At 46.6% G+C, this 11812-nt stretch overlaps 2 protein-coding genes across 4 annotated transcripts; one reads left to right on the top strand and one right to left on the bottom strand.

Moving 5' to 3' along the window:
* Positions 1 to 4491: 4491 nt before the first annotated feature.
* Positions 4492 to 9131, bottom strand: LOC306837513 (cyclin-I-like). Its single transcript, XM_079365245.1, has 7 exons — positions 9000 to 9131; positions 8353 to 8493; positions 7363 to 7491; positions 7119 to 7220; positions 6106 to 6271; positions 5804 to 5988; positions 4492 to 5652 (listed from the first exon to the last, which is right to left on the bottom strand). The coding sequence occupies exons 1-7, from the start codon at positions 9114 to 9116 to the stop codon at positions 5434 to 5436; spliced, it is 1059 nt and encodes a 352-aa protein (XP_079221371.1). The 5' UTR covers positions 9117 to 9131; the 3' UTR covers positions 4492 to 5433.
* A 788-nt stretch (positions 9132 to 9919) lies between these two features.
* Positions 9920 to 10661, top strand: LOC306837555 (uncharacterized protein). 3 transcript variants are annotated; one of them, XM_079365273.1, is made up of 3 exons: positions 9920 to 10066; positions 10282 to 10470; positions 10596 to 10661. In XM_079365273.1, exons 1-3 carry the CDS (start codon positions 9944 to 9946, stop codon positions 10599 to 10601), a joined length of 318 nt encoding a protein of 105 aa, XP_079221399.1. In that variant the 5' UTR covers positions 9920 to 9943; the 3' UTR covers positions 10602 to 10661. The 3 variants fall into 3 exon arrangements, with proteins under 3 accessions (XP_079221399.1, XP_079221398.1, XP_079221397.1); XM_079365272.1 differs by having other exon boundaries at positions 10279 to 10470; XM_079365271.1 differs by having other exon boundaries at positions 10150 to 10470.
* Positions 10662 to 11812: the final 1151 nt, after the last annotated feature.

Raw genomic sequence — 11812 nt, 5'->3', positions numbered from 1 at the left:
TCATTGTCCTCAAAACTTCTCAGCTTCGTCTTAAATTCAGCAAAAGTGAACTGATCGTCAGTCTGGGTTATATGGATTGCAAAGGGTTTAAAAGTCTCTGGTAGCCCCTTTAAAACCATCGCTATCAGAAGGCCATCACTTAATTGTTCATCTGCTTTTCTGAGGGCAGTGATTGCAGTCTCTGCTCTGATTATATATTCGGTGACGCTCTCATTTGGTGATTTTTGCAAAGAGGTTAACTCGGTATACAGGTTAATAATCCTTGGTTTTCCTTTTCCATCGTAGTACTCTCGGAGAATCTTTAGCGCTGCGCGGCCATCATCTGCTGCTTCTCTCATTATAAGCGACAGGCTCTTATCATCCAGGAACTGAATGAGCTCCGCGTAAGCCTCGGCATTTTCCCCCTCCTCCTCCACATCATCGGCGATGGGCTCTTTTAGGATTGTGTCCTTCAAGCCTTGTAGACAAAGGTGACCCAAAAATGTCGTTTCCCACAGTTCATAATTTCTCTCGTCACCGTCAACAACGAGTCTCGCCCAGCGGCTACTTTCTGCTCATGTTGCAGGTTCACACAGAATTCAGGTGCACGCTGTAAACGTCGCGACTCTCACCCGACAAGTAAATCTCACTGTGCGTTATGAGATTTGGGCCCATAACCTGTTAGCAGAACAACTTTTTACGCAGCGTTCAAACGAAGACACAAACACACATGAACTTCTCTTTGCTGTGAACATCCGCATTGCGGGCACACGCACTTTTATTAAGTTCACCTGTAGGGTCACTAATTACACAGGTTAGGTCACATGACAACACATGGGAAATCAAAATAGAAAAACAAATACAGACAGGGGCATAATCTCAACACAAAATGAAATTAGAGCACAAATCTCAACAGTATGAATAATGAAAGATATGGAAAGTTCTGTTGATGTTCGGACATTGTTAAGGACAGAACGTGTCCCCCTCTTATCAGGCAGGAGGTTACACATGTATTTATTATCTATACTTTGTTTGTTTACTTCACCACCTCCCATCGGTTTTAGACCATATTGGAGCCGGGGCGTGACGTCACAACGTGTTTAGACTGTACAGAGGCTTTCTGCACGCGCAGTTAATTAATGACGTGACTCTTGACGTCACAGAACAAGCCAACCGAGGTTATAAGTAGAGGCTCTTTCAAACCAAACATTAAAAAGAACTCTCTGGGACCTTGTGTTCCAGGGGGGCCTCTATGGGGAGTTTGCATGTTCTTCCCTTGAGGTGTGGGTTCACGGGTAATCCGGCTTCCTCCCACAATCATCAAAACATGCACTTTAGATAGGAGGGCTAGTTGGTTGGATGGTCCAAGTGGTTCGTCCCTCTGACACCAACATAGTGCAGCCTCCAGCATGTGTGTGTGCGTGCTGGGTGCAGGCTGCCTGCACACTATGTTGGTGTCCGATCGACGGACGAATCCGACCAACCAGCCTGCAAACACTTACGAACTCTCTGGGACCTTGTGTTCCAGGGGGGTCGGGGCCTCTGTGGGGAGTTTGCATGTTCTTCCCTTGAGGCGTGGGTTTCCCCCCACAATCATCAAAACATGCACTTTAGATAGGAGGGCTAGTTGGTTGGATGGTCGAAGTAGTTCGTCCCTCTGACACCAACACAACTTGCAGCCTGGAGCCTACACACACGCTGCAGGCTGCAGGCTGCAGGTTGTGTTGGTGTGCGACGGACAAACGAATCCGACCGTCCGAACAACCAGCCTGCAAACACTTAAGAACTCTCTGGGACCTTGTGTTTCAGGGGGGTCAGGGCCTCTATGGGGAGTTTGCATGTTCTTCCCTTGAGGCGTGGGTTTCCTCCCACAATATCAAAACATGCACTTTAGATAGGAGGGCTAGTTGGTTGGATGGTCGGAGTAGTTCGTCCCTCTGACACCAACATAGTCTGCAGCCTGGAGCCTACACACACGCTGCAGGCTGCAGGCTATGTTGGTGTGCGACGGACAGATGAATCCGACCGTCAGACCAACCAGCCTGCACAAACACACACACAGGGCTTGTTGGTTGGATGGTCCGAGTGGTCCATCTGTCTGACACCAACATAACTTGCAGCCTGCAGCTTGTGTGTGTAGGCGGACAAACGAATCCGACCATGTAACCAACCAGACGAAACACACACGCGCACCCAAACACACAGGGCTGGTTGGGTGGTTGGATTCGTCCGTCTATCGGACACCAACATAGAGTGCAGCGTGTGTGTGCGTGCGTGTGTGCGCGCGTGTGTGGACGAATCCGACCATCCAACCAAATAGCTGTACGTGTAAGCACAGATACACGCGCACGGAAGCACAGGTACAAAATATGCAAACCAACATATAGCCTATAGAAACATAGACTAAAGAGATATTTACAAAGATAGATAGATAATACTGTTTGGAGCTAATTGGGCTTTACTTGTTCATTTATCTCTGTTTGAGAAATCTCTGTTTGCTTTCAGTATTTTGTTTGTAATTCAGAAATTTAACACTAGGTGGAGCCAGGTGTGCCAATGTATGAATAATGAAAGATATGGAAAGTTCTGTTGATGTTCGGACATTGTTAAGGACAGAACGTGTCCCCCTCTTATCAGGCAGGAGGTTACACATGTATTTATTATCTATACTTTGTTTGTTTACTTCACCACCTCCCATCGGTTTTAGACCATATTGGAGCCGGAGCGTGACGTCACAACGTGTTTAGTCTGTACAGAGGCTTTCTGCACGCGCAGCTAATTAATGACGTGACTCTTGACGTCACAGAACGAGCCAACCGAGGTTATAAGTAGAGGCTCTTTCAAATCAAAAATTAAAAAGAACTCTCTGGGGCCTTGAGTTGCAGGGGGTCAGGGCCTCTATGGGGAGTTTGCATGTTCTTCCCTTGAGGCGTGGGTTTCCTCCCACAATCATCAAAACATGCACTTTAGATAGGAGGGCGAGTTGGTTGGATGGTCCGAGTGGTCCATCCGTCTGACACCAACATAACCTGCAGCATGCACACGCACGCACGCACGCGCACCCAAACCCAAAGGGCTGGCTGGGTGGTGCGGTGGTGTTCGTGCCATAACACCCTGGGAGCTGCGTGTTCAGACCCAGCTGGCGCACCCCCGCACTCTGCAGGAGGCGCTGGAGCTGGCGTTGGAGAGGGAGATTATTGGAGGGCCCGCAGGATGTGACCACAATGGCGGTGGACCTGCTGTGAGATCTGCGGTTCAAGTGAATCCAGGTTGGCCACATCAGCGTGAGGTGCCCTAGGCGGGCTGATGATCAGGGAAACGGCCCAGGGTCTGCGTAGACGGGACGATGCAGACCCTTGCCCCTGTGTCCCGCATTGCCCCGTGTACGGACGGCGGAGCCCAGCAACACAGACGGGGGAACCTGGCTCCACTCCCTCCAAAAGCAGATGACACCATTGAGTCTGCAAGGGTGGTGGGCTGGACTCACTCGGGACAACTTCTGCCATGTCCCTGTTACCCTGGCGGAGACCCAGCGCATTGCCAGGGGTGACGACTCGATTGACTCGTTATCAGGCTTCTGCAGAGCTTGATGACAACACATTGGTTTAAAGCAGGTGTGTTAGAGCAGGGAGACATCTAAAAGTCAGAGGAAGCCGGCCCTCCAGGACTGGAGTTTGACACCTGTGATCTAATGCTTGTCTACTCACCACTTTCACAATGGTTGGTAGGTAGGTAGGTACACAGGTTGTGGGTTAGATGTAGTCTAGAAAAGTGAATGAATGGACAGGGCTGTAGATGAAATGGCTTTTGACTGATAAAAAGCGAACAGAGAATTGTTTCATCATCACTCCTCTCTGGGTCTTAAAATCCATTTGACCTACTCTGGACTTTGTGTAACTTCATTCTATTTTTCTGACTCTCTACCTGCATGTTTGTTTGTCACCCCTGGACACATCAGCTCTTTTAATGTCAATCCACTTACAGCGAGACAACAATTATCTGTTCATCTAACATTAAATGTTTTGAGAGATAAAATGAAGACATGATTCTCAGCCAGTTTTAATCTCTTATCTCTTTATTCATTGGTGCCGTGGTGCATTCAGGGACCCGGAGCAGCCACCAGAACCTCCCCCAGCAGGATCAACAGAGCTTTTTACAGGAACAAAAAATAGATATTCAACAGAACTTCAAGAGATGGAAACAGAGGGCGTTGTCAGCTAAGTATTTAAACGTCAAAGTGAAGATCGTCACTCGTCACATTTCTGTTTCTCAGCTTAGAATATTTCAATTTACTCGAGGTTGTTCTATTACATTTAAATACCACGACTCTGAGTGACGTCTGATCTTTAGCAGAGTGCTGTTCTTCAGTCAAACCTGGATGTTAAAGCAGGAGTAGAAGGCCCTGATTGGACCAAAAGTACTGGAGGTCCTGCAGGATTGTTGACCCCCCCCTTTTTTAGGTAAACAGTAACAGACTATAAAGATTAACTCAGCGTATTAAGAGCTGATGAAGTAACTAAGGAGTTTGTTTGTTTGGCTTCTTAACAAACCATAAATCAGCACGTTGAAGTCAAGACTTCTGCAGAAGGAATAAAACAAGCTGAGAACGTTTGATTCAGACGAGGCGTCACCACACGCTGAGAGGGGGAAGAGGAACATCAGAGGAGGGATCTTTATATTAGCATCTTATTAACAATCAAATCACACTTCACTCGAAACAAACAAACATTTTTCTATCTGGGTGAATATGACAGATAATCGTCTACTGAGCAACATTCATACATGTGATTTCCACTCTAAGCAGAGGCTACAGAGATGACGACATGCAGAGGGAGGGAGGAAAGAGAAGAAGTCGGAATAAAAACAGAAATATGAAAATGGAAAGATGAAGATGTGAAAAACAAATATAAGTTGACGAACATTGACAGAGTGAGACACGGGGATTCAAGACATTAGTTCTAGGTTTTCTTGATATGTGTAATTTTTTTTGTTTTTTTTTTACATTTTTGTAATATTGTTTTTGTGTTGAACAAATATAATTATTAAGATAGTAGCAGCAGCACGTTTTTTAGTTTTTAAATGTTTAAACTTTTTTTGGGCTCTGTTTTTCCCGGCTGAGGGGACGATGGCGGCTGACCTCGGGACGACTGAGCAGCTCGGGGTCGTTTGTACTGAAACCAAAACCGTCTTCACCACTGAAACCGTCTTTATCAGCGTCCACTTTGTGTGACCAACGTGAACGTTCTCTTGGCGTGCCACGCTTTTCTCTGATGAGCAACCTTTCCACAGGAGCTGCCTTTATATTGCTTTAATGCAAATGAGAACCTTGAGTACAAGTCGTCTCTTTCATTGTTGCTGGGGCAGTTGCCCATCGCTGCTGCCTCATTTGTGGACTTGAATTTGAAAAATAAAGATGGCGAGCGCGTGAAGGCGGTTTTGGTTCCTGTTTGGTCTCTAGGAGGCACTGACTGGCTGCAGAGGCGGGCAGGGGGAACGGCTGCCTTCCTGTCTGGATAACAGGACACTGCAGACACCCAGACCTCCTCCTCCTCCTTCTGTTGCTGGCGCCCCCGCTGCAGGTGTCGCCCCCTCCTGGACGGCTGTGGAAGTAACGTCTTCGTTGTAGAGTCGTTTGATGCCGTCGAAGAACTCATCTACCTCCATCTCCTCCACCTGGACACACAGACGGTTATGTAGCGACGGGCTTTTGAAGATGGGACTTAAATGGGGACAATTTATCAGCTTTTTGCATCAAGCCTCAAGTGGACACTTGAGGTATTGCAGTCTGCAAGTGTGGAAGAGAGAAAGAGAGAGATGGTGGTACCTTGCGTTTGGAGGAGGATTTGCAGCGCAGTGTGACCTTCTGCAGGTGGTTAAGTTGGTGGAAGTTTTTGGGTGGAGAGAGCAGCTCTGGGATGTCAGTGGAGGAGCCAGGTGTTATTTGCTCCTGTGGAGCAGCGGTGATGACGGCGTGGTCCCTAGAAGACTCGGCGGTGGAGTTTCTGATCCCTGGAGAAGATACAGAAATGCTTGAATAGTTAAAGGACCGACTCCAGACACACACATGTTCACACCTGGGACTAGACTTTGATGTGGAAAACCTCGGGCAGCGTCCCTTTAACGTACCCAGTGTGCAGCAGCGGAGTGTGGGGTCCTGGTCCGGAGGCTGCAGGCTGGTCGGGCTCTGCAGGGGTTGGTAGATGTAGACAGTGTTGGGAGGCAGGGAAGCCTTAAGTGTGGACAGACTACGAGCCACCAGCTCTCGGCTTCGAATCAACTCGGAGCTGTCGATCTGAGAGACAAGAAGAGGAGGGAGGGATAACAGACGAGACTTATTCAGATAAAAAGTTTTGGTTTTTATGCTCATCCAGTGAAGCTGGTGGATTCATATCTAAATCAGCGTGCTCTAAATTAAAGCTCAAAGAGATAAACTGAAGAATCAACAATCACTGAAATGATGAGTCTCGTTGTTAAGATCAACAACCACGATGTCAGCTCTCCTGACCTTCCTGTGAACAATAAACAGCAAACATTCATCTCCCCAAGATGACAAACAGCTTGAGGACAAATATGCAAGTATCATTTATTGACTTTTGGATCTAAAGAAGGAGCAGGGAAGGCAAACACAGGAGAGATCACCGAAAAAAAACAAACTCTTTGTAGTTTCAGTTTGTTCAAGCGCTGTGTAAATATGACCTCCTCTGTTCTGACTCTGAATCACTTCGACTGCCTGTTTAGCGCCCTCTGCTGGGCTGACCCCGCACTGCATTAGTCTTCTCATTCAGCGACTCGTACTAAATACGTTTACCTGAGCGGATGAGTTAAAGCGGAGTAAAAAGAGATTTTGAAGCTCAGTGTGCTGTTGGTTTTGGACAGCTGAAGAGACAGGAAACGTCGGGAGGAGAGAGAGAGAGCGGAGGACGACATGCAAGAAGGGGCAGAGGTCAGATTCAAACCCAATGAGGACTACAGCCTCTTTACATGGGGCGTGCAACATGACCCCCTTTAGTTTCCTTTACAAGTTTCTGAAGTTTTTTTTAAAGATTTTATTTTCAAGTTGACGTCTTTTCTTGATCTTTCTTTGAGCCTTCTGTGCTGCTGCTGATCCAAACGGAACACTTGCAGATTGACTTGGGTACCTGTGCCTTCTTCAGCAGCTCGATGGTGAGAGCCAGCCAGTCAGGACAGCAGGTCTCCAGCTCCAGAGTGATGAGGGCCAAGGCCAGCATGGATCCTCTCAGCTACGGGAGCACATGAGGGTCAAACTTGGTCAGTTTTCAGGCAGGTGGAAAAAAAGCAGCTTTGCTTTTAGTTGACAGCAGCAGAGCAGAGATTTCCACAGGGATGAAGTGAAGGTGTGTATGTGTGTGTGTGTGTGTGTACCTGTACGAGTGTGTGGTCAGACAGACACTGGTAGAGCCGTCGAGTGAGCATGGACAGGTGCTGAGAGCGGTTCAGTCCCAACATGGAGTCCAAAAACCCAGAACGACACGACAACACCATCGCATGGAACTGTGAGGAAGAAAAGCCATTACTACAAGGTACTGAGTCTATTTCATACAGTCTGAACGTTTGGGGCTGGACATGTGCTGCCATGAATCCATGACTGAGTCGCATGCTGCGTTTGAGCTCGTGTCTCATTGTGTTAAGATTGCACTTCACCTCCGCTGGTCACTCGTTGACTTCGAGGACTCTTTCAGTGAACAGAGCGCTCCACGAGCTCTCTTTACTGAACTGTATATCACCGCTTCTTTAAACGCATGACTACGACCTGATGAGGGAGAGAAGCTGCCAGTCTGATCTGTGTCGTGTCCCAGCACAGCTCAACATTTCCATACACATGAGGAGGGTGATGGTGGCTGCTTCTGCACTTCCAGTCATGGCGCTGCTTGTGTCAGCGGTTTATTCTGGCTTATTGATCACACCAGTCTATGTGTAGTCAACTTTTTAAATGGAGAAAAAAAAAGTGTGTTCGATGGAGGGAATTTTATGGTAGTTGCTCATGATAATAGCAGGGAAAAAGGCAGACGTGTTGAGAACGTCTAAGGAAAGGCTGAAATCCCAAAAAGAAGCTACAACTGTCTGAAAATTAACTGATTTACATTCGACTCCTGAACATGACATCGTTCCACTCATTGCTTATTCTGGAGGGAAGCTCCTTTAATAACAAACAAAATATCATGCAGAGAGAAGTACAAAGTCAGGTGCAGTAACATCTCTTTAACACCAGGTGGCACATGCTGCACTGAATGAATAAGGCTCAAACACAAACAAGAGAAAGCTAGAGAATAATATCAGATAATATGAGACACAGTGAAGGTTGCATATGTGTGTGTGTGTGTGTGTGTGTGTGTGTGTGTATAAAAGACGTACAATGTGCAGGAAGTCCAGTGCTGTGGCGGTGTGCAGATCCCAGTTCAGTTTGTCCAGGATGAGACGCTCCATCCTCAGGATCTCTGCAGAGGAGCAGCCACAGCTGCTGGAGTCAACCAGCTCCTTCAGAGAGGGCACACACTGACACACACACACACACACACACACACACACACACACACACACACACACACAGTGAGAATTCAGTTAACGTCACATGATTGATCCTCTGTGATCTAAAATAACCAGAAACACTTGAAAGAGCGACTGATCCAAGCTGTTTTGTGCTTCGATTTGAAGTTTTAAAAAGTATGAATAAGAAAAGAAAATCAGTTCATTTTTTACGCTCCTCCCCTCGATATTTCCCTCTCTCTGTGTCGTGCACTGTCATTGGCTTTCAGCTGTTGCTGCAGTCAAAACAAATGTGTCTGTACCAGATTTAGGTGTTTTTAACTGCGACATATCTCTCAGGTGTTTGTGAAGCTTCAATGGATCACTCGATTCCTGTGTGTGAAATTTACTCAACAAAAACTGCTGATCAGAGCAGTTCACCTCTCATCCGAGGCTTTGTATCAAACATGCGGCTTACACGAAGCTCTACTTTCTGATGTGTGTGTGTGTGTGTGTGTGTGTGCGTGCGTGCTCACCTCGTCTTCCTCGCAGGTCTTGGCAGCCAGGAAGAAGGCGGCGATGGCGATGCAGCGGAGGTACTTTGGACGAGCCTGAAGACAAACAGTCAGGTTAACACCACAGATCTGATCCATGAACACTTGAGCTGCTGAATGTGATTCAGTTGTCGGGATGCTGAGAGACATTTTCATTCAGCATGGCCGTTTTGGACGCCCCTGGGTTTGCCAGATATGAGAGCAGTTATCAGGTCAACAGGTGTTGCAGCGATGGAAGCGGGCAGTGGAACTGCTTCAGATAGAAGTGATTGGACCAGATAAAAACCAAACAAGAATTTCCCCCTCAGGAATTAAAAAAAGCATTTAAAATAAATCAAAAAGATCGAGTCAGTCGATGTGTTTGGTCCTCCTTAACTTGAGATGTGCTGCCTTCATATTGTTTTTGAACATTACATCATATCCCCTTACTTTACTTTTTCATCTCAGTGATATCGTTTAATCTTCCTGATGTTGTGTGCTGTGTTTCTGTTCAGAAAAATAAAAAGTCATGGTAGCAGTTTTTATCACTGATGTAGGTCGGGATCACTAAATCATAGGACAGTCTAAACTGTATAAGACGTCCGTGATGAACTTCAGTCTGAAGTGAGTCTTTATCAGGAGCACACAGAGTCCAGGGCCCTGATAGTCTCACAGCGTTTCACTCCACAGCTACAAACATGAACTTTCTGTCTGTGGAGTGCAGCACACTTTGTCTAACTACCCTTTTTTTCCCCGTCTTTAAAGATTTATTTTGGGCTTTTTATGTCTTTATTATAGATCTAGGACACACAAGATAAGAGACCGAACTCAGGCAGGAAGAGAAAGAGAGAAAAATGATGTGTCAGGAAAACAGGCACAGGCCTGATTTGAACCCGCACTGGCACAAGAGAGCATGAAGGTAGCTCAACAAAACCAGAAAACATGGTATGATCGTAAAGCCAGAGAGCGAAGCTTCAAACCAGGCCAAAAGGTTCTCCTACTCCTCCCCACATCTGACAGCAAACTCCTCTCCAAGTGGTACGGTCCCTATGAAATCACCAGAAAAGTGGGTAAGCTCACATATGAACTGTTTATGCCTGACAGAACCAAAAAGCACCAGACATTTCATGTGAACTTGTTAAAAGAATTTCAGTCTCGCCAGGAAGCTGTCCCTCAACTGTTGATCCGGGCAGTACAGGATGAAGACATGCCAGAGAAATTCATACCGGGAAGCCTGGGTGAGTCATCTGTGATCGACACATCACACCTTTCTATTTCTCAGCAGAAAGAGGTGACTCCACTTATTGACCCAGAGCTCTTCAAAGACACCCCGGGCTACACTGACCTGGTACAGCACAACATCCGGCTGAAGGTGGAGGCGCCACCACGTCAGAAGAGCTACAGAATCCCAGAGCGACTGGTGTCGGTGCTGAAGAAGGAGATCAAATTGATGCTTGAACTCGGTATAATTGAGGTATCCAGTAGTGACTGGTGCAGTCCAGTGGTTCTAGTACCAAAGAAAGATGGCTCACTGAGATTTTGCATAGACTTTCGTTACTTGAATGCTGTGTCATTGTGTGACCTGTACCCCATGCCCAGGATTGATGAGCTGGTGGAGCGAGTGGGACGAGCCGAATACATCTCCACCTTAGACCTGAGCAAGGGCTACTGGCAAGTGGCACTGGCATCTGAGGCCCGTGAACCATAGATTTAGGTAGCCTACCGCGAAACCGCTTTTTGCACGGCCTATTTCAAAAAAACACGGCCTTGAAATTATTGCACGGCTTGACCTAGGCCGTGCAAATATCTACATTTAATAGACGTGCTTACTACACGGGTGCGTTAAATATCTGATTAGGCTACATTCTAATTCTGGCAAAGAATATGTTTGCCGAATACCGGTGCTGAAAAGCTTAAACCTGATCCTGTTTACGTTTCTACAGCCACCTGTGCCCTATTTGGTAGACGGCGTGTCAGCTGGATGACGATAGCCGCTATGTAAATAGCGTCATATGATAGCAGCTAACCGCTGACAGCGAACCGCTAACTAATGAATTCAACAAAGGAGAAAAACGCAACATAAACAAAACCAACGCTGGAAGACATCCAGCAGTTCATCTACTCTGTCACTGACATGTGACTCTTTATTACAAGAACTCAATCAAGCTTTGTTTCAGAGAAGGCTGTGATCGGCGAGGAGAAATACAGACGTAAACAATCAGCTGTGTTACAGTCAATGGTTTAAACACGGCGGAGTTTTGTTTACCGACGTAACACGGGAAGTGACGATTTTTTCAACCAATCAACGGACTGCAGGGTTTAGCTCCACCTTTTTGGGTCAGCGCCACATTCGAATATGCTGACAGATGATTGACTTATCAAGGTCTAGGGATCTATTATTACTGGATGACACATGTAATATTATAAGTTTATTTGTTTGTTTTTTAAAGAGTGCAGAGAGAAGCAGTGGGCCAACAAAGGGGTTAGACAACATGAACCAAGTGAGTTGCAGTCACATGATGATGGGGTGTGTCAGGGCAGGGGCTGTACAGTAAATCAACATTATCAAGCTTGGGAAAACTAAAATGTGTAACAATGCATCTCATTGAACAGAATGCACCATTTAGAGACTTATTCAAAACCAGTGTGTTAGGGAGCACATAACCTCCGCTCCGGCGTGCCGCGCCGCCGTGAGTGACACTGAAAAAAATGTGCACCCCCTGTATTTTTTTTTGCACCCCCTGTTTTCCCATTTCTGCCTAAATCACTGCCGTGAACTGACAGCATTCAAAACTCCATTTGGTATGTACCAATTT

Source organism: Symphodus melops, assembly GCF_947650265.1.
Source record: "Symphodus melops genome assembly, chromosome: 16".
Taxonomy (NCBI): domain Eukaryota; kingdom Metazoa; phylum Chordata; class Actinopteri; order Labriformes; family Labridae; genus Symphodus; species Symphodus melops.
The sequence above is the reverse complement of the archived record's forward strand: the minus strand, read 5'-3'. Positions and strand labels throughout refer to the sequence as shown.